At 37.3% G+C, this 22,918-nt stretch overlaps 1 protein-coding gene across 4 annotated transcripts in view; it reads left to right on the forward strand.

The window, feature by feature from the left end:
* The window catches only part of PRLR (prolactin receptor), a 153,801-nt gene that overhangs the window by 125,911 nt on the left and 4,972 nt on the right, over positions 1 to 22,918 (forward strand). For 2 of the 4 annotated variants that reach the window (XM_077790214.1, XM_021551884.3), the window contains 8 exons: positions 8,900 to 9,013; positions 9,990 to 10,122; positions 13,622 to 13,791; positions 14,592 to 14,758; positions 15,557 to 15,698; positions 19,194 to 19,326; positions 20,534 to 20,703; positions 21,887 to 22,056. In XM_077790214.1, the coding sequence (XP_077646340.1) occupies positions 8,944 to 9,013; positions 9,990 to 10,122; positions 13,622 to 13,791; positions 14,592 to 14,758; positions 15,557 to 15,698; positions 19,194 to 19,326; positions 20,534 to 20,703; positions 21,887 to 22,056 (1,155 nt within the window). In that variant the 5' untranslated portion in view covers positions 8,900 to 8,943. Of the gene's footprint in view, positions 1 to 8,899; positions 9,014 to 9,989; positions 10,148 to 13,621; positions 13,792 to 14,591; positions 14,759 to 15,556; positions 15,699 to 19,193; positions 19,327 to 20,533; positions 20,704 to 21,886; positions 22,057 to 22,918 lie in introns of those variants that run through there. The other 2 variants (XM_021551890.3, XM_021551898.3) reach the window with 2 other exon arrangements.

Below are 22,918 nucleotides of genomic sequence, written 5' to 3' on the forward strand. Positions count from 1 at the left end.
GGTTAATGAATGAATTCATTAATGAATTCTCCTTTAACCTCCAGAGATTGCAGTGTTAGTCATTATTCTGTAAACAAGTGCATGAAAATCTCACAGTCTGCAACCTCAGGGTCATTTCCTTATACTTCAAAACAAAAGAAGAATCTAAACCACAATTCACCATAGCTGCAAATCTCCAAAGCTTAGCATCCTGAGTTGAAAATGGTAAGTAGAGCAGGTTACTTCTATACTTCACACAGTTTATAGATTCATAGTGAAGCAATCATAAGAGAAATTTGTACTCCTGATCAAAGGGTGAATTCAATTCTCTCAGAATGCACATTTCAGCTTTTGGGAACGTCAGTATTCTTCCACTGGTAGACTTTTTTTTTTTCCTGGAAGTTAACAATCTATGTAGAACTTAACAGGGTTGTGATAGATCAGTATTGATACTATTACTGGTTTAGCATGTAGAAGAGTTCACAGTAGCCTGAACATTTGACTTTCTGTATAAAGACTTTCCTCATTAGGACATTGTGTTTTTTCTACTGACATTAGAGATAAATGCCAACTATATAAACTCCTGTAGAGAATAATCTGTTTATGAAATGTGTTAGACACAAGTTTACTCAGGAGTTAGGTACTGGAGTAGATCCATAAAATGACACCTAGATTTAGATCTAGGCATGGTAAAGATACTTTTCTGCATATCCACATATTTCAGTATTAAAGGGGGTATACTGCTTTTAAGAATGTCAAAAGATAAATATTTTAATATCAGCACACTGAAGGCTGAAGGTTTACTGCTGTTGTGTTCCCATTATTGTCAGTAATTTCTCTCAAATAATTGGTTTTAGATTAACCAGGATAACATTTTTTCATTCTTTTAGCTAACAAATGTGCCACTTACCTGTACATGGCATCAGTGGTGGCCTTTAGCAGGCAACCACAAAGCTCTTTTACCAACAAGCTGAAGCATAGGGAATATGTTTGAGAAGTATGCATGCTTACTAATAATAGGACATTGAGTGTTTTTATCAGTTTGATTGGAGTAGTAATTTTTGGTAATTGTGATCTTTCACAGAATAACTATGCAGTCACTTAAACAATTCAAGTGTAACTATACAGTAAGTCTCAGAAAAACACAAAGAAATAGTTGCTTTTACAATCTCATACTAAGGACCTCCTGAAAAAGAGAACACTGGAACAGAAAACAATTGTTATTCTCTGCTTCCACTGTTAATTGTGAAGCATATTTGTGATTGAAGAAGAAAATTCATTCCCTCGTAGCCAGGTTCTTTCTTATAGAGTCTTACCACAGTCTTAAAGCTTCAAAGAGAGACTCCAGACCCAGACTCAGCCAAAATGGGCTGTCCCACTACAAGGGAAAAAAGGTTCTGCTCTATAGCTATGGTCATATATCCACTGATGCTTGCAGGTACTAGGATACAGGAGATGCTTCTCCTCCATCCAACCCAACTGCCTGAGTTCAACAAGAAAAGGCTGTTGGGGGTCAGCATCCAGTGGATGGAGTTTTGCAATTCTTATGGGATCATGGAATACATTCAAAATTACAACTTCATCTGACCTTCTACTGCCTGGTCCAGCCACTTCATTTCTTCTTTTCCACTTCTGTGTCATTCCCCATTGTCTTATTCCCTCTCACACTTATGTATATTATTGTGTTGCCTTTACTACAGCCAAAGTCCTGTTCCTTTGTTTTCTACAAAGTTTTCATAATTTTTGTCTCTATGCAACAAACCTCACCTCTACACCAGAATTTTCCCCCAGAAATCTCAAAATATTAAGATTTTCATGCCATTACATTACTCATTGGAATTCTGTGTATAATTAAAAATTATTGGAATTTTTCATCATAATATGATTTTATTGGAAAATTGGAAAACTACAAATATTTTATTAGATTTCAGAAAATATGCTACTGGAAAATGCCAAAACAAAATGCTTTATGTGATTTGATGGTACTTGTTCATTTTGGAATTTTGAAAATTTTCATTCATTTACTTCAGTTAAAAAAGAATTTTTGACATTCCAAAATGAATTTTTAAAAACTGATCATTCATAGGCAGTTTGAAGTTTATGGGATATTTTGACAATATTTTCCCAATAAAATAATCTTTTGTCTCAACCCAAAAATACGCAAGTTTGACCTGCTTTTTAGATGCCTTTTTTCCATGTTGTGTTATTAATTGGCTACTTATGTTTTCAGTTCTTAAGAGCAGGAACTGTTCTTTTTACAGTACCCGAGACAGCAGGATTCTATCTCCGTTCTCAAGATGATCAAGTAAATATGATTTAAATAATGGTTGGTTGATGTAGAAATACTTGGATGAGAGTCATCGGTCTGGTTACAGAAGAAGGTTAAGGTTTACTTTATCGCGATTCTTTCCAATTGGTGATATTATGAAGCTAGCACTTGCAGCACTGTTGCAAATTTGGTAAAAAATACATTTTATGTCAGTCACATGTAGGGACATGGCACTAGTTCATAACATCAGTTCCTGACAAAGGAAGTAATGAAAGCAGAATCAAATTTGCTGCAATGATAGTATTGTGTGTTTTGATGTAGCACAAAGTAGTAGAAGACTCTATTTAGCCAATCTGTAGTCAGTGTTCCTAGCATGCACACTCCTGAACAGATTTTTGTTCTCTCTAAAGCAGGAACCACTCATTGAGCTCTGTCTTTAAACTACATTTCACCCTATGCCATGGCTGAGAAACTGCAAACATTATTTCTGCCATATTCAGCTGCACATTATTGATGCCCTTTTAAATATGCACATTAAAAAAAAAAAAAAAAATATCACCCACAATATAAACTGCTCTTCTCTAATGGCACAATGTTTAGCTGCCAAATAACTTCATGCTATTTTTATTGCTCTCATTAGCTTTACTGAAATGGAGCCAAACAAAAGAATACACTGGTAACTGAGTAAAATGTCTTCCCACCTGGTCTCTGGGAGATAAAGACCATTCATACTGTTAGTTAGAAAATACTCTATTTTGTTTCAAAATGTTTAAAGACAGATTTTATTTGAAAAACAATGATGAAGCGAGTGTTTTCAAAGTTAGTTACCTAATATATAAGTAGTTAATATAGGTAGATAAGTTGCCCATCAAAATTCTTTCTTCACAGAATAGTGTGTTTGGAGTGGATGGGAGAGAGCAGGTTATTAAACAAAGTATGGGTTTTTTGTTAAAACATTGCATGTAAGTGTGCTAGAGTCAGCTCAGTCAGGGAGCCCCTTATATGTGAGGCTGCTGTAGGTCCCTAACCTCAGTTTCTACCTGTAGCAAAGCTGAGCAGCTGCTTCCAGAGGGTGGGTACAAGGACACAAAACCCACACAGGGTCCATGTACATCAACAATGCCCTAACGTGTAGATCTACATATATATGCGTGCATTTGCACATAAAGGAATGGATTGCCCCAGCAGCTACTTGTGGATGTTTAGCTGACCTAGTAGCTGGCCCCAGATCCTCTTGCTCTCCTCAGCTATGTGAACCTGGAGGTTTGCAAGCCAACTTTTTTCACAGGCTAATCCTGTTGAGAGTTCACTGGCATCCAAAGGCACCACTCAGAACAGGCCATGCAGACAGGAGATAGAAATAGGGTATAATGAGATAATAGGGTAGACTACAATGATCAGGCACACATTTCAGTCTGACAAGCCACAAGTTTACACTGAACTGAACTGTTTATTACCTTTATTTCCCATTCTTGTCTCTCCCACTTTCCTTTTCTGCCCAAAACCTTTCTTGGACTGCATCCCTAGTGTTTTGCCTCCTTCAGTCTATGAGTCAGTGGGGAAGGAGATTTGTTTGGTGGGCTACACACAAGGACAGTGGTCTGACTGACCAATTTTCACTGATGAGACTGCTGTAGTTCCTCCCCCAGCCCTCACAGCATTTATCTGATCGTATCCTACCTGTGCAGATGTTGATTAGCCTTTAAACATGTAGCCTAGCACAGTCTATGAGAAAATTTAAACTCCATCCAAAGCTCATTGCTACAAAATTTTGTTTGAAATAGATAAAGGAAAGCATGTACTGTATTTTACCACTGTTGCTATCACTCCCAATGTTTAAATGTATTTACTTAGAGTAAACACCACTTCAGTATCTACAGCTCATACAGAGTCACCTTTTTTCTCTTTATATTTTGGAAATAATGACACTTTCAGAAATATACTATTAATGGAATTTTTGCTTTTCAACTTTTCAAGTAATCCAATATTCATGAAAGAGGGGCATAAAAATCTTCCTCACATACAAGAATCCCCCAGGTAGAAAATTTTATTTTATACTTTATGACTATGCTATATATTCAAAATACCTAAAATTACTATAAGATAGTGATTGTGGAGTTGGGCTTGATAGATGGAAGAGATGAATGTACATAATATTTCAAGTTCTGATGCAAGTTCTAGCTTTCAGTGTCTAAAATTTTACTCCTTAGAGCTTATGATTTTCTTTTCTGTAAGAGACTGCTGTAAAAATAAATCCTGAAAATTATGGCTAAACCTACAAACCACCAGGGAAGAAAATTGAATATTCAAGAAATGTGAGACTGGTAGAGAAAGATTACTACTGTTAGCTAAAGCATTAGCTTTGTTTTTGTAGGAAAACAAAGGTAGTAGAGGTGGTACTTAGAAAATAAAAGAAAAATGATAGAAAATAATCAGGTTTTAGCTTTTGTTACACTTCTACTATGAGTCTGTTGGGCATTCTTTACCTTAGAAAAGTAGGGATAATGGTAATTTCTTCTTCTCTTGGCTTTTTTCTTTTTATTTTTTTGGTCAGTTTAGGTAATGAAAGTTCTTAAGAAAATTTCAGACTCAATTCTGTAAAATCAATAGGAATTAAGGGTCTAAACTATTTTCAAGAATCTGGGGGTTCATAATTTTCCTTTTTTAAAATTAACTCAAGTCTTTTAGACTGAGAAACATATCTCCATGGGTGAGGCAATTTGTTTTGTTTGTTATCAGATCTTGACTGTTATTCAAAGGGTTGTCATGGGGTGACTTACAAGAGAAATTTCAGAAAAATACATTATAATGCTTTTCAGGTGAATTCTGAAAGTCCTTGCCACTGCTCCCATTTTATGCAACACAGAAATATGAAGTACCAAATTCCTGTAAATTAACTGAATCTCTAGATTCATAGCCAGCAGCAGGTACTAGGCTTCCTCACAAAGTACACCACAGAACCTATGTGCTTAAAATTGACAGCTGGAATCAGTCACAGATCATAGACATGCCTGAGCTCTTTATCTTCTCTGGAGCCTGTACATCATCCTGAAGGCAGTGCTAGGTGCTTGAGGGATTCAGAGACATCCAATTAGGGCTCATTCAGTGAGGGAAAGCAGATCTCTGGTCACACTGTACATCTAGAGCTTTTAATTTGCAGTATAATCCCAACCATCACCGTCAATCAGAAACACATCTGGCCATGATGCTCTGGCCATGGCTAGGAACATGTATTCCTCTTAGCATTTGTGATCTCTATGTGGGAGGGCAGACTCCTGCCATGTCCACAGTACAGCTGAATGTTCTAGATGGTCAAACAAGCTCTCACATTCTTGCTTTATTGAGTTCCTTTTTTATAATTTGTTTCATACAGCTGTAGTTCAGTCTTTCAAATAGTAATGAACTATGGTGTTTTGAGAGCTCCTTAAATTGTCTTCCCCCAGGCCTGAAAGATGAACATTGTTTATTATCATGACTAATGGAAATGCCAGACTTTTTCAGACTTTTAAAGATTGGTAAAGTACTTTTGGCTTTTGATTTCTTTAGCCACAGAAGCAGAAATTGTGTTGCACATAATGTCATTGCCAGTGGCTGATATACAGTTGTTCCTGTTCCTGCAAGCCTGAAAACGTTGCAGATAGAAAATTTTTCCATCTGTGCAGAACTGCGTAAAGACTTCTCTGTCAGTCTCAAGAAATGTATCCATCAGCAGAGCCAGGAAAGAAGGAAAGAAAAGAATGCTAGAACTAAAAGTCAATTAGAACAAGGACATGTTTCTCTCAACTCTGCTTTACAGCACCTGATTTAAGTGCTGGTGTTTAGCTTTCATCTTCATCTAGCAGCATTGTCAGCACAGTTTTCAAACCTACAATTTCAATATATTCTTAATTCCAGGGCAGAATTATTTCACAGGAATATGTAACTTCTCTGTGCATTCTAAAACACCAGTAGTAGTTTCCATTACCATCAAGGAGCACTGCATTCTGGCATATGATGCACAGCTGTTGAATACTATCTAACAGCTGTGTTAAAATGGAAAAATTCAGATAGAATGTCAGAATGCAATAACTTGGTTGGAATTAAATCAAGACTTTCAAAAGGAGGCATATGATCTTTTAATTATCAGTTACTCAACCCTTGGTTTTGGATCACATTGTGGCAAATCAATGTCCACTGCATCCCTTATGAAAGAATGCATTCAGTCTTAAAAGAGACATTACCTCACAGCATCTTCAGTAATGCTAATTACCCTTTTATGAAAACATTTTCATGTCATATATAGGGAAGATGCACTTTAGATACAATTATGACAAAGTGAGTATTACCTTTTTATTAAGCAAGTATTTTCAAAAAAGCAAGACATCTCTCCAGAAGCCTTTTAAGCCCTATTTGAGTTGCAAATACTGAATAGCAAGCAACCATGGAAACATTCTTATTTTACACATCCTTATTTTCCCTCTTTTGATGCTTATCTCCTTTTATGTTCATAGATGGCAACCACACTTGCATGGTGATTCTTTAAATCACTATCATGAGACAGTCTCTGTGTCATGTTCATAGCTGTGTTCTGAAATCTGTTTGGTTCTTTTTTCCCAAGTGTAGGTTACCAGAACTGTAGACAGAGCTTAGTCTGTGACACTGTTAAATCCATATTCCTTCCTTATATTCCTCTTGTTCTTTCACACAACCACATTACAGAAGTGGTTCACAATCATCTCATTTTCAAATGCTCCAGAGGAAAAATACTTTTGTTTTAATGCATTAATTTCTTCCTCTTGCTATTAAATTTAGTTCTTTAGGTCTTCAGTTTGCAAAATCATCTGATTTTCCTTGAAGAGTGCTCTAATAAAGATCCTTCTTGTTGGTGCCTCTCTTTTGTTGTATTAAAAAATTTCATTCTTCCAGCCAGTGTAATCAGTTTCTCTTTCTGTCAATTCTTCACACAGAAAAATACATACATAAAAGTAAAAAAAAAAAAAAAAAAAAAAAAAAAATAATAATAATCATGGTAATAGGTCTTTATCCATATAAGTCTTGGTTTTAAAGTACATTGTTTTGCAAATGTTCCAACTATTTTTAGAAGAAGTAATAAAATATTGTAAATACTAGCATATGTACATTAAATAGTTACTGTTTGTAGTTTCATTATTTCACCTTCACCTGAAAAAAAGTGCTTTTTATGAGCCAAATCATCTGGGTTCCTCGTTATATAGCCCCATTTTTATGGGGCTATATAATTATTTTTGGGTAATTTCTGAAGTTAACACTAATGTTTGTGCCTGACATTTGTTTACTGTAATAAAGACTGCATGTGTTTACACCAAGCTGGAATTTATATTTAAGTGGTTCTCTCTTCACTGTCTTTATATGCACAAAATGCTCTGAGTGGGTTTAAAACTAACCCAGATGCAATTTTCCAGCCTGTAGCTCAGTTACACACTTGAAACATGCCTGGATATTCAGAAGTGGCATATGGAAATGTAGCCAACTCTTGTTCTCTTCCACATTGTCCACACTAAACATATTTTAGACTTAGCTGTATTAACTGATACTTCACTTGGCTTTGCGCCTGAAAAACATTTGGATGGTGATGTATTATAGCTTCTTGATGTACAAAATTAATTGCATACTGAAAAATTAGTCATCTGATGAACCACGAAGGATTTTTCCTCACCAAGGACACAGCTTGTTCCCATGCTGTGCTACACAGAATGGGTTGCAAGCATACATGTACCTGTGAATGTGCTAAGGGTAGGAGTGGAAAGCTGAGATAGGGAGCTCCCTATTCGTAATAAATACTTTCGTTTCAAAGGCTAAGGTTGGCTACCGAGAATCCGACAGCTGACTGCAGTCATCTCCAAGCAGGGAGCATACTGGTGGGAGAAGCAGATTTGCTTTAAGTCATTACGTCGTTTCTTCAGGCTAAGCAAACAGATTTAGCAGCAACAGGAGCTCCAGAGCACCCAGAGTTGTAACCTGAATTCTGAGGACATCTAGTGGTCTGAGCCCACGGCAGGGGTTGGGTCTTGCTCCCAGCTGGTGACCACTTGCAAATCTGTATTTCAGCTGAAATTTACTACAAAATCAAATACAGTAAAAACAATTAGTTGAATGCACTAAGAGTAACATTCTTCAGCTCAAGGAATCCTGAATTCAACACTGACAGTCCTAAACATTGAAATGCTTTGAGATTGGATCAAAAATCATAAACTTCTAAATAAATGTTGGACCTTTTCTATTTGTCTTTTATTTTAAGGACTTTCAGAGTTCAAGTATGTTGACCTCTTCTTTGAATCAGTAAGGGTAAAAATATATCTTTTTTGCTAAAAGGCTGCTTTCTTAGGTTAATTAATTAATCTAGAAGTTAGAACTCTAAGATAAGAACCCAGTATCCTAAGATGCCGAAGAAATATGCAAGATTTGTTAATGTTAAGAAATTGTAATCATTCAAAGACCTCTAGGAAGGCCTACCTGCTTCTCTTAGATTCAGGTTTTCAGCTTCCAAAGCGGAACTGTTGGTGTTGCCTCACCTTTTTGAGAGATGACAAGAATCATTTGCCCGCAATTCAAAAAGGACTTTGATCAAATTGAGCGATACGTGCTACCTGCTGAGCATTGTTACTGACTTTTGCATCATGCCATGTTTTTCAGTGAGCCCTTGATCTGATACTTCCTCCTGAGGAGAGACAGGCATCATGAAACAGAGATTCATTTCATCAGTTCAAATAATTTTTCAGCTTGCACTGACTACAGTAGGTCTGACTGGTAAGTACAACACTTCCTGAAATGCTTGTTTTTTCCTTAAGACACTTTATTTAGAAAAATCTGAGGCTTTACCCAATCTATCCTGACCATCAGTGGAACATGTACCTCTTCAAATTACTTTTTTTGGAGTTTGATATGAAAATGGCTGGAGTTGTCTTTTCTATTTATACAATTAATTTAAGGATTGTTTGGTGGCAATACTGACACCTTATATTCATTTGATGCTTGCCAACTTCTTGGGAGTTAGCATATGAATAGTTACACTATTTGAGATAATTACGTGGAACTTAATAAAGATAAATAAAGATAAGCTTAGGTTAAAAGATCACACACTTGTTGTTTTAAAATGAATGTAAATGTATGGTCTATATTCTTGGTGTAAATTAATGAGCAGTAGTCTTAACAAGAAATATTCTTAAATGCATTTGGATTAACAGGGAATATTTGAACAATGAATGAATACATTCAGGTGGCCAGTACCCAAAAAAAATCCATCTAGCCCATTGATTTCCTTCTTTTTATAATTTTCTGACCTATAATTTACCCCAAATATGCAAAAAGAATGGAATTTCAGTTCTGTTGCAAAGTTGAAGGTGAAATTTAATCTTAAAATTATCTGGAGATACAAAATTGTAATGTTTATGGGGACAAACTCTAAAGGTCATATATTTATTTCCCATCTTCATAGTTTAATTTGGAGATAAATATACCATTTTGAGTTTAGGTAAAAAAATAAATGTTTGTGTTAAAAAGCAAAATCATTCTACTAGGTATTTTAGAAGTTTGAGATAAAATGTATTTGCTTTTCTGGGAATATTGATCCTTTTCCCAGGCAGAGTTATTTACCCAATTCAGTTCACAGTTTCATGTAATTTTATTGTCTTCAAAAAAGGAATGCTTCATTGACTTATCATTCAAGCATCCAAAAGCATTGTCCACTTCTAATTTAACTAATTGGATTTTTACACTTTCTTAGGTCAATCGTACCCTGGAAAACCTCAGATAATAAGATGTCGTTCTCTAGAAAAGGAAACCTTTTCATGTTGGTGGAAGCCTGGCTCAGATGGAGGACTCCCTAACAATTATACCCTGTTCTACAGCAAGGACAGGTAACGAGTGGTGCATATGTACTCTGTAAGTGATAAAGTGATGGTTATGACAGACCAAGAGAATGACAACATTAATTTATAAAGTTGTTTTTATGAATCCATTTTAACCTCAGATAGACAATAAGCACTGTATAAGATCCATGGCTTCCCTTGTTGGAAGAAAACATGACCACTAACAGCCCCATATCTTCAGCCTGTCCCTCCTGAAACTCATCTACCAAAAATCCCACTTGTCTGAAGATGTGCTGGGAGCAAAGGTGTGTTTGCCCATCTTTTTGGGAAGCACACAGCTTTCAGCTGAATGGGGTCTCCTCTGAGTGCTGAAGCATAAGGGCATCACAGGGCAGCAGATTTCCCATCACCCCAGCCATGGAGCAGGGCAGGAAGGGGGCAGCCCAGCTCTGGGCATCGCTCACTTTCTTGGGGACAGAGACTGTCCAGCTGTCCAGGCCAGGCTGGGCCAGGACATCAGCTCAGGGGCTGGGCTGGCTCTGAGAGCTGTGCCTGGGAAAGGCAGGGCTGTGTGGAGCTGGAAACCAGCTGAACTGGAGACCTGGGACCCAGGTCCCCATGGAGGGGCTGGGCAGTGAGGGCTGGCAGGGCCCTTGGGGCCTGCCAAGGAGCTTGTCCATTGCCATGCACACCAAAACCCAAATCTGGACTATAGTCATTTTTTCTTCTGTTGCTTTTGTGGTCAATGGTTACCAAAATGCAGTGAAATGAGACATGGGTATTGCATCCCAAAAGTTAATATTTTGGTAAATTCTCAACTTCCTCATCCTGTTCAGGAATGAAGTGTATATGTTTGGCAACTTTACTTAACCTGTCCATCTTTGTTTAACTACTTTCTTCCTGAAAACAGTTTTTGAACAGGGACAAGTAAGCAGGGAGGCTCAGAGACTAATTTTTTCAATAAATCCAGGGAGATTCAAAATAGATAAGATAAAGCCTCAGGCATCCTTGCTACAATTAAACATTGCAAATCATTGAGCAGAAAAAGATGCAGTCTTTAATGAAGTTACCACACACGATGAATTGAGAACTTTTATTTTATGAAAGCCCAGATGTTTCAGTCTTGATCAAAAAGTTTAATGAACATTTTAATTCATTCCTGTCACTGCCCAAAGCCATTCTGCTTAGGGAAGGATAGGAGTGCTTATCCATTTCATTAAATCTGCTGAACCCAGGTTCTGCCAAGCATTTTAGACCTGGGCCACAATTGCCTTTCTTGGATTATTTTCTCTTAGGTAAAGACCCCTTTCTCCCATCTTTTCTTTGTGAACCTTTTTTTTGTGACAAAACTGCCTGGAAACTAAGAAACCTTATTGCTGATGATACATAAAGCATCATAATGGAATTAATGTTCATTCTCATGCCACATCAGCTGATGTTTTGGGTTTGTATAGTTCTTCTTAGCTCAGGTAGGCTTGAGTACATAACCTAGGCCAGCTTTGAGCAGAAAATAATCCCACTCCTAAAGAATCCAAAGACCCATATAAAGGCAATAAGAAATAGACTGTAATTTTTGTTTTGTGTTTTCTGGGTTTTTTTATTTTGGTTTTGGGTTTTTTGGGTTTTTGGGTTTTTTGGGGTTTTTTTTGTTTGTTTTTTTTTGTGTTTGTTTTTTTTTTGTTGTTTTTGTTTTGTTTTGTTTTGTTTTTGAGATAGTTGTGATGATGATCATGTTAAAAAGCAAATAAATTTACATCAGGAATGTCCTGGAAGAGGTTGTCTCAAGTGCAACCACACAGCACATACAGGACAACCAAGGGATCTGGCTACCCTGGATTTATAAATGGCAGGTCCTGCTTGATCTCCTTTTATGAATAGGTGACCCAGTCAGGAGAGGCTGGGGATTTAGTCTGCCTGTACTTCACCAAAAGCTTTGACAATGTCTCCCACAGCATTCTCTTGGAAAATCTGGCAGCCCATGGCTTGGAAAGGAGCGTTCTTTGCTCTGTTAAGAACTGGCTGATGGCTGGACCTAAGGAGTGGTGGTGAGCAGTGCTGCACCCAGCTGCAGCTGGTCACTAGTGGTGTCCCTAAGGAATCAGTGCTGGGGTCAGTCCTATCTTTATTGATGATCTGGATGAGAGGATAGAGAGGGCCCTCAGCCAGTTTGCAGATGACACCAAGTTGGGCAGGAGTGTTGATCTGTTGGAGGCCAGGAAGGCTTTGAAGAGGGATTTGCATTGAGGCCAATGGTGTGAGGTGCCAAGTGCCAGGTCCTCTCCTTGGTCACAACAACCTCGTGCAACTCCAGGCTGGGGTAGAGTGGCTGGAATGTGGCTCAGCAGAGAAGGACCTGGGGATGAACATGAGCCAGTGTGTTCCCAGGTGGCCAAGAAAGCCAGTGGCACCCAGCCTGAATCAGCAATAATGTGGCCAGCAGGACCAAGACAGTACTGGGCACTGGTGGGGCCACACCCAAATACGGTGTGCAGTTCTGGAACCCGCACTGGAAGAAAGACATTGAGGTGCTGGGGCATGTCTGGAGAAGGACACCAGAACTGGGGAAGGGTCTGGAGCACAGGAGAAGCTGAGGGAGCTGGGGGTGTTTATCCTGGAGAAAAGGAGGCTCAGGGAGCACCTTATCACTTTACAACTCCCTGAAAGGAGGCTGTGCTTATGGGTGGGTCAGTCTCTTCTCTCAGGGCATAGTGATAGGACAAGAGGAAACAGCCTCAAACTTCACTAGAAGAGGTTCAAGTTGGATCTTAGGAAGAATTTCTTCAATGAAAGGGTAGGTAGGCGCTGGAATGGGCTGGCTAGGGAGGTGGGCAGTCACCATTTCTGGAGGTGTTCCAAGAAACAACTGGACATGGCACTTGGTGCTATGGTCTGGTTGACAAGGTGGTCAAAGCCTGACTTGACAATCTTATAGGTCTTTTCCAACCTAAATGATTCTCTGACCTTGCTGAAAACAAACTAATCAATAAAAGAACTCTCTGCCATAGGGCCCATAAGTTTAATTTCTAGAGGTAATATGCAAAGATATTTAGCAACTTATCTAACAGAAGGAAATATTTTTCATTTTCCTCTTATTTGCTTATAAATATTGTTAAAATTTCTTTGTTCTGTCTCTGGAAATTTCTTTGTTAAAATTTCTGTTTCTGTTCTTTTGTTGATTTATTCCTATGTATAAAAAAAAGGTGTGAAAACATTCATCAAAAAAACGTCAGAAATGTATATGAAGCATTTATGGTAATAGCATTTGACACATACCAAAATGTTTCCAAGAGATGGGATTATAGATATATATAATACAAAATTACACATTTTAGTCATATATAAAATATATTTCTATATTTATAAATATTTAATATTATATTTATTAATTTCTCTATATCTATATATTATATATGTGATTTTATATATATATATATATATATATATTTAAAATCAAAAATCATTCAGATTTCTCTGCTGAATCTATTCCATTAGTAAAATATTATCTGCATTGTTTCATTTCCTAAATTTTTAAATCATTTTGTTTCAGTGAAGAAAAAATCTATGAATGTCCAGACTACCTAACATCAGGTCCAAATTCCTGCTACTTTGATAAAAACCACACTAATCCCTGGACAACATATATTATCACTGTAACGGCAACAAATGAGATTGGAAGTAACAGCTCAGATCCTCAGCATGTGGATGTAACTTCCATAGGTAAAATCAAAGAATAAAATGGATAACAAACTAGTTGGACATGTGTGCAATTTTTAATTCCAGAACAGGCAGTGGTGAAAGGCTTCTTTCCTCATGATGTGAAACTTGCTACTGAAAAGTGTTTATTTACAGATAATCTCAAATATGCATGTTAAACATATGTGAAAACTGTGTTTTAATTTTAAATTAAGTAACTACATACTTGACTGTAGGAATTTCATGTCTGAATATGTAAACCTCTTACCTTTAGCTGAAAAATTTTCTTAATTTTTTAGTTGTCTGCAGTATTTTAATTAGACTCAATGTGGATTATAAAATTTTCAAATTAGGTTAAGCTACCTAATATTTAAAATATAAAAGTCTTTCTAACTGCTGACATTGCAGTCATGGAAGGGTAAAAATAACTGCCTGAGCATTATACAGTTTTTCTGTAGTATTTTATATTCCTGACTCCATTCTACTTTCCACACACACATAATATACCATTTTAATTATAATATACTTAGTTTTCCTAGCTGTGAAATAGCTGACATTTTAATTTTGTAAGAGTGGCCTTATAAAATTATGATTTGTATTTCCTTAGCCTTACAAATTCAGAGTAAAGTTTAAGATTTGCTGATACTGTTGGAAATCAGGAGCTAGTTAAACTCATTGAGGAGAAAGAAAAAATAAAAGACTTCTTTATTATTCTTTTACAGTGCTGAATTATCTGAAAATAATACAATGACATTCAAAACCATAAAGGAGGTGTTTTTTTCTGAGAGAAAATTAAATTGCATACTTTTCATTCATTTATACAGTTCAGCCAGATGCTCCTGTGAACCTCTCTCTAGAAACAAACGTATCTGCTAACCTGTCATACCTTTGGGCAAAATGGTCTCCACCCCCATTAGCTGATGCCAGCTCTAATTCACATGTATATCACTATGAGCTACGACTAAAGCCTGAGGAAAAGGAAGAGTGGGAGGTAAGGGAAAATCTATTTCTTTTATAAATCTGCTAGTCAGTGAATTCTCTTGTCTCAGTTTAATTGATCCTATAAAAAATTAAGAATAGAAAAATTAATGTAACCAAATCTGATTAAAGAAAGAAAAATTGAGTGGTCTGTAGAGACCGTGAAATTCAATATATTTAGATATCATCCTAAGGTTATGTATGACAAAACCCAGTTATCATCATCCTCTTCAACGTGATCAGCTGGAGGCAATGTGCCCCTCAGAAATTCTGTTGTGGCTTACTCACATTTAACTATTTCCAGTGACATTCCACACCTGTTGCCACATTTCTAAGAATCAGCTTCAGTACTGCTTCAGCTAGTTTTCAGGACAAAATGTCATTCTTAAACTTATTGTCACATGTCCTAAATGCTATTTATCATGTTGATGCCTTAATGATAGAGAATGCTATGCATTTTGAAATAGTTCTGAGGAGAAATTAGAAGGGTCTGAGAAAGTCACTTAAAGTCACTGAGAAGAATTTCAATGTGGGATTTATATGTAGGCTGAACTGCTTGTAAACTCCTTGCACTGTAAATCTGATGGAGTATTAGGAAGTCTACAGTTCAATATGCACTTGAATATCAGAATCAGCAATGATCTTTTTCCTGCTAAATCACTACTTTTGCTTCTTTGTAATTGATACCTTATAGATACACAAATTAACTTCCCTGACTTTCAGAAGTCAGACTCATGCCTATTCCTTTATGGCTTATTCATTTAAGTGGTCCAATTCTTTATTATTTTCCCCAGTCCATTTTCTTTTACAGACAGTATCTGTAGGAATGCAGACACACTATGAGGTGAGCAGCCTGAAAGCTGGGGTGAAGTACAGTGTTCAGGTGCGTTGCATGTTAGACCTCGGAGAATGGAGTGAGTGGAGCTCAGAAAGAAGCATTCAGATCCCTAAAGGTGAGTGGATGATTGCTTCTCTGTAAATTGCTTTTAAAGTGTAGCAGGTTCAATCCTGTGAAGATGTCTAAATGCCAGTCCTGAAAACCTGGCCTCTCACATGGGTACCTTGTAGTGCTCAGTGCATTTTACCATACTTTCTGTGTAATTGCTTTCTTAATCTTGTTGATCTGCTCAGGATCCTCTGCTGAAACTGACTATGATAAACAAGGTGGGATTTAGATGGAAGTCACTTCTGATACAGGTGTGCCTAAATAATTTATTGTCCCTGTGTCTTTATTTAAAAATCGTGTTGATTTTATCTGTAGCTATATATATCAGGTAATGGTTTTTGTATGAGGGTGTCACAATCCGCTTATAGCGGGGTGTTGTGATGGTTCGTTAGCCAATCCCAAAGTGCAAAAGACAAACAGCAGGGGATTATCAGTTTAACCAAAACAAATGCACCTTTATTAGGGGCCAAAAACCATAAATGTGATAGTGGGGTCAGAAAAGAAATAAGAATGATAGAGAGAGAGAGAAAGAGAGAGAGAGAGAGAGAGAGAGAGAGAGAGAAGGGGGGATGGGAATAGCTACCAACACAGGCAAGGTCCTCACTGGTCTGGATGATGGGGATCCGTCTTGTTGTGTTGGGGAAAGTCTCCAAAGTCCTACCTAACCCAGGGGTCCAGTTATAGTCCACAGAGGGAAAAGGGGGGAACATGCAGAACAATGAGAGTCTATTGAGATTGCTATGGAGGGAACAGGTGAATCTACTGAAAATCATCCAGGCTGAACAAACACAATGAATAATAAGTCCATTGAAGTTACTGGAGAAGAACAGGTCATGTCATTCTCCCCCACCCCCACCACTCTCTGTGGTAGGGGTCTCAGTCTCAGTCCTTGGGGAGAGGGTTCTTGATCTCCGTCTGTCACGGTGGTAACAAGGCAGATGAGGGGTCTTCAGTGAGAAACCACCAGAGTCACCCCAACAGTTCATTCAGCTTAAAGATAGAGAGTGAAGCAGGAATTACAGTAGGCTGCTCTGTGCTGGGTCCATGCTGGGTCTTTGCCAACTCCTTGCCAAGTTCTTGCCAGGCTCGTTGGGAACAGCAAGGTAGCGGTGCAGTGGCTGCACCTGCACTGTTGCCTTCTCCAAGCCGGAACTGCAGTGGGGGAAGGGAGTTCCTGCTCGTGGCAATCGGCAGAGAAATGAGTGAGGGTCTTCAGACGGCCTCTTACAGAGGGCCTGGACTGAAAGCTCTGATGACAGTTACAGATACTAACACAGGGAAGTCACTATCTGTGTTTTACTGAATTTGAGTAGACACACTAAAGATGTATGACATCATATCTTGTTGCCAGACACTTTAGCCTAGCTGTCTCAAAACTTCTTCAGTTACCAGTTGTATTATTCATTATTAGACATGGATATTGTTGAAGTACTGTTAATAGAAAAATATTTTTTAAATGTCCCATTTTCAGATCTGCCTTAGGCAATTAGAAATTTGGAAAATCAATGTCTCTCCTGCACATAGTAGAAAATATATATTATTGATGTAATAGGAATATTTTTGCCACAAATACATAACTGCAAAAGTTTCAATCACTTCAGGGTTTGACAAGCATCATCCTATTCAAAATTTAAGCATTTTTCTCCGCCCAGTTCTTAAGTGCTGTTCTTGAAACTATAAAAACTTGCTCAGGAGCAATCAAGCAAGTAGTCTGAGTATTGAACATAAAAACATTACAATGAATAATGAGAGCTGCTTCTTTGTATATTTTGAGTACTTCAGAAAGACATTACTGCCAAGAACACAAACAAATAGCCATACATTTACATTCTTCATTTTTTACCTAAAAGCAAAAGAAAATGACAGCATACCTTTCAAACAAACAGAATAATCTTAAAACACATATTTTGAAAAAAAATTGGTTTTGTATTTAATGGTTTAAGCCCAGCTGGCAATAAACCAGCACACAGCTTCTCACTCATATGTCACTATGAATGAGGGGAAGAATCAAAGGTAAAATCTGTGGGTTGGGATAAGAACAGTTCAATAATTAATGCAAAGTAAAATTTAGTAGTAGTAGTAGTAGTAGTAGTAGTAGTAGTAGTAGTAGTAGTAGTAGTAGTAGTAGTAGTAGCAATAGTGACAATGATAGTGATAGTGATAGTAATAGTAAATAGTAATAGTAATGGTAATGGTAATGGTAATAGTAATAGTAATAGATTATTATTATGATTATCATGATAAAAAATGGGGAAAAAATTTTGGACAATATATTTGCTCACCCACTGCTTATCAGTGTCAGACTCCATTTCTGAATCCTGATGGTCACTGGCTCTGGGTAATTCCTAAATTTGTATGCTGGAGATAATGTTCTATGGAATCCTCTTGGTGAGGTCACCTGTCCTGCCTGTGGTCACTCCCAACTTTTTTTCTGTTTTGTAGCTCTTCATTGACAGAGCAGGAGACACAAGGAGGTCCTTGGTTTAGGATAAACATGACATAGTAACAAAATACCCCTGTATTATGGAAATTATTCTCATACTGTATCCAAACCATAGCACTATTCCAGTTACTGAGAAGAAATTATCTCTATCCTAGCTGAAACCAGAACACCATAGAAAATAGTTATCCAATCTATTTGGATATAGTAGAGTGTATTTAAAATATTTACAGAGCCTGCTATGACAGTATTTCAACATCCTTTATGAGATTTTGAGGCAGAAGAAAGCCACAGGCAAAAAACTAAAAGTGTTCTTCAGTGCGACTGCAGTGAGAGAGAATTCTGAATCCAGGTGAAAGTAGCAAGTTGTTGCCCTAAGCAGCAAATGGTCCCTCCTTTCCTGTGTCACTACGAAGCAAAACAGTATCGGGGCGCGGCTCTCCGGTACGGAGGCTCCGCCGATACGGTGGTAATAAGAATGCGTACACCACGGCAGGTCGTCTCTCGGACGCTGCTTTATTCGCTGAGGGCTGGGTGTCAGGGAGGATCCGCGATCCGTCCGCTCGGCAAGGGAGCAGGCTCCGAGAGCCCCGAATAAGGGGCGGGGTGGGGCTTGTAACAGGTGGCAAATAGGAGGGACAGGGTACAAAGGGTCCAGTAGGAATGGGGTTCGGAGGAGGAGTTGGGATGGAATAATTGGGGTACAGCAAATGGGGATGAGGGAAGGGGGCGATAACCGGGGAAGAGCCAATTACAGACAGAGAACTTAGGAACATTCTGGAACTAAAGGCAAGTACAAAAATGATTGACATAAAGATGGACATAACTGACAGTTACATAACATAAGGGGGGTGGTAGATTCGATGGGCAGCTTGGAGGCGGGAATTTATACAACAGCCTCCTCCCAAGGCATATTCGGGGGGGCTTTTCCCAAGTCCCCTACCGCACAAAACTTTTTCTTTTTTCATATTTTTCTGTTCTCTGTTTGACATTGTTTTACAAATTCAAGGTGGACCTAATAGATTAAACTTAATAATTAGTTCATTTCTTTATCTCTTACAGAACAGTTACCTCCTGAAAAGCCTATAATAATAAAGTGCCGTTCTCCTGAAAAAGAAACATTTACTTGTTGGTGGAAACCTGCTTCAGATGGAGGACTCTTGACAAAACATACTTTGCTTTACAGCAAAGAGGGGTAATAAGCACTGTATAGTTATTCAGTGTTTTGTTGGAAGAACCTGGAAAATCAATCCTCATTGGTTTTTTATTTTGGGAGATGTCATTTTCTGTAGTCCATGATTTTTTCCAGTGGCATGCTCTAGCATCACACTGAAGCAGCAACATGTCTAAGACTGAAATATTAAATCTTGATCTCTTTATAATGGCAGGTATATATTTACTGTGAATTCTATATTTTCATTGCTCATCAATAGTGTATTAGTAAATACACTTAACAATAAAACTTCAAGGTCCTAAAACTCTTCAACATGTAGTCTTATAAATAAAACTTTCCAAAATGACCAGATACAAAAACTTTTATCTTCTCATAAGACTTGTTTTGCGCTAGTATTCATACAGTATGAATGCCTTCTGGTTTCTGTAATCTTTCCTTGGAATTCAGATAAAGTGCTAAACATTCATTTTAAAGAAAGAGTCAATAAATGTTCTTAGGTCTTTTGGTTCTTTTAATTTCACCTAGTACTGCTCTACCTTGCAATTGCCTAAGTAGATGCTCAACTCTGTAAATGTTAACTGAGAGCCCACTCGTAGTGTAAAAAGACAGATACTGGTCTAGCCAGGTATGGCAGAGTAAGAGGTCCACATCCATAACTTTTTCTTTTGTGCATCCATGAAGAGCATGAAAACAAATATTACATACTCAATTTTATCTCCTACCTTTCCTCTGACTTTGGGAATCTTGGGTATGGATGTGAAGGAGAGTACAAAGATTTTTTTTTTTTTTTTTAATGATGAAAGACCAAATAAATTCTGAAAGCATATTAGTGTAATATGCAGAATTCCTGTAAGTGTGAGATGAACATTGGAAATACATAATTTTTAATAGATAGGTTAGAAGACTTCTACTGGAATATGTAAGTGCTCTGGGCTGTGCAGTGGACAGTGGCTTTCAGAGAAGTAAGACCTGTGCTGTACTAGCCCACAGCTGCATCTGCAATAGCCCAAATTCTTCAGGCTTTGTGGTGTTTACTTGGTGGGGAAAATGCTTAGTACAGTCTCTGGGATTGTCCAATGACTCTTTAGTCTGGAAGCATTTTTCTGATTTTCTTCACAGTGCCAGGTGTGAAAAATCAGATCCAGCCCTAAATAATACTGAAGTACTAACAACCAAAATTAGGTGTTTTAGTCTGTGTAATCTAATCACTGGGATTCTTTCATTTCAGAGAAGAAAAAGTTTATGAATGTCCAGATTACAAAACTGCAGGCCCCAATTCATGCTACTTCGATAAAAAGCACACCTCTTTCTGGACCATATACAATATTACTGTGAGGGCAACTAATGAAATGGGAAGTAATGTCTCTGATCCTCATTATGTGGATGTGACTTACATAGGTAAGAGTTAAAAAGTAGTTTCTCTGGAACCAAATTATTCAGAATCAAGGGTTTTGACACAAGAATTTCAATTTCCTCATATGTAGTATTATATCCAAGTTAAAAACTTATACAACTAAGATATTCCTTAGTGTAATAACAAATCAATATTCATCCCTTTACCATCTTATTTTCAGAAGAAGCCAAAAATGCTAAAAGCTTTAAAATTATGTTCAGATAAACATTTATTGGTTTTCCATATTTCTTGTAGTCAAACCCTAAGAAATATCATCTAGCTAAAATCTTTTTTTCCACTGTACAAGAAACAGAAATCAATTTGATCTTTTAACTAATAATACTTAAATCTGATTACCCAAAAGTAGTTTCCAGACCCAAGAGAAGCTACATTAGTGCTTTTTATAGCAGTGTACTGATAATCTCTTTCTCAGCCTTTTTCTACAGAGTGACTGTGGACAAATAATTAGGGTTTTATCTAAGGGAACGGAACATTATCCTTGATAACCATTTTGTTGTCAAGGATCTGGCTGCCAGGCGTCTAGCAACTGGAAAAAGGCTGCTGGAGAAATGGTTTTATATTTTACTTCAGTGCAATGACCTGATGAATCTTTGGTCAGACAGTGGTAAAATATATGCATAATATGCAGAAGCTCTACCTGTGAACTGAGGAAGATGCAAACCTGACTGTAGAAGAAACCTGTGTTCCATTTTGGTTTATTTTTAAATACAGACAGAACTTTAATATGCTGTCTTGGTTTGCTTTTAAGTATCCTTACTTAAAAGTGTAGGGATCATGTGTTTTCTGAATGTAAAAGATGGGAGTGACAGGTTTCATTAGCTGCATACATGTTTTCAGTGTTCCTAAATATTTATGCCAAGCTCTGATATGATTATAGTAGAACACAACTTTCATAACATAACATTAAAGATGTTAACTTTAAAATACAGTTGTGAAGAAAAGTAACAATAAATGGAAACATAAGAAAAATATTTTTGATGATAAATGGTTAAGGCAAATCTCAACATTAATTCAACATACTTACTACTATTCAGAGGGGTTTTAAAATTCATAAAACCATACTTACTTTATCTGAAAACTCTCGATTCCTATATTCCAGTAGCAGTTCCAAAGCTGCAAGGAAAAAAGTCACTTAGATTCTTATTGACAGTTCTTTTATTTCAACAGTACAGCCAGATCCTCCTGTGAATATAACTCTGGAATTAAAAAAGTCAATAAAGAGAAAACCATATCTGGTACTGACATGGTCTCCACCTCCACTGGCTGATGTCAGATCTGGATGGCTTACCCTTGAATATGAATTGAGACTAAAGCCTGAAGAAGGAGAGGAATGGGAGGTAAGGATGTCACAAGTTTTTGCTAGATAATGTTTTCTGACCAGTTAGAGCTTGTCAGTCAGGTCCATGCCTGAACGTAATGAAACAGACACTCTAAATAGTTCATAATTTTTCAAAAGTGCTTCTCAGACCTATGATTTCCTGCTGGCATATCAGATGCTGCTGCAAAATAGCAGGTGATAAAGTATTTGTTTTTAATTGTAGTCATTATTTATTAATCATATTGGCATTGTAGTTTAAATTGTTCCTTCTCATGTAGTCATATTTCTTCCATGATGATTTGTTCTTAACCACAAGCACTTCTTAGATAACAGAAAGCTCAGTGACATTACATAAAATATTTAAATTTATTTAAATAAACATTAGGTGGTAATTGTAGTGGCCACACAACAATAATAATTTCCTATGGCCAGGATCTACAACTTAAGCAGCTGAGTGGCAAATGAAAAACTCCAGCTGTTGGTATTTGACTCCATTCACTTCTTGTCTGCAGAACTTCCAAACCACTTCTGTATTTCCTCCTTCCTTCTCCCTCCCTCTGTCCTTCTGGCCATTGCAAGACCTACTTTTTATTACCCTGTGCATTTCCACCACTCTACATTCTTTCCTCCTGTCTGCATTTTCTTTCTCCATCTCTGTTTCTTCCTCCCTTATTCATCTCTGCCTCCTCCTCTTCCTGTCACCACTGCAGTTCCTATCATTACCACAGCTCCTCTCCTATTTGCCATAAATTCATGATGTATTTTTAAAGCAGTTTAATTTGCTTTGTATATCAGAGCCAGATCTCATTCCCACCTGCTAGAAAGCTAAACTATAGAAATAAAATAAATGTACCATTATTCCATGCCTGCTCAACAATTAT

This window comes from Lonchura striata, chromosome Z, assembly GCF_046129695.1.
Source record: "Lonchura striata isolate bLonStr1 chromosome Z, bLonStr1.mat, whole genome shotgun sequence".
NCBI lineage: Eukaryota > Metazoa > Chordata > Aves > Passeriformes > Estrildidae > Lonchura > Lonchura striata.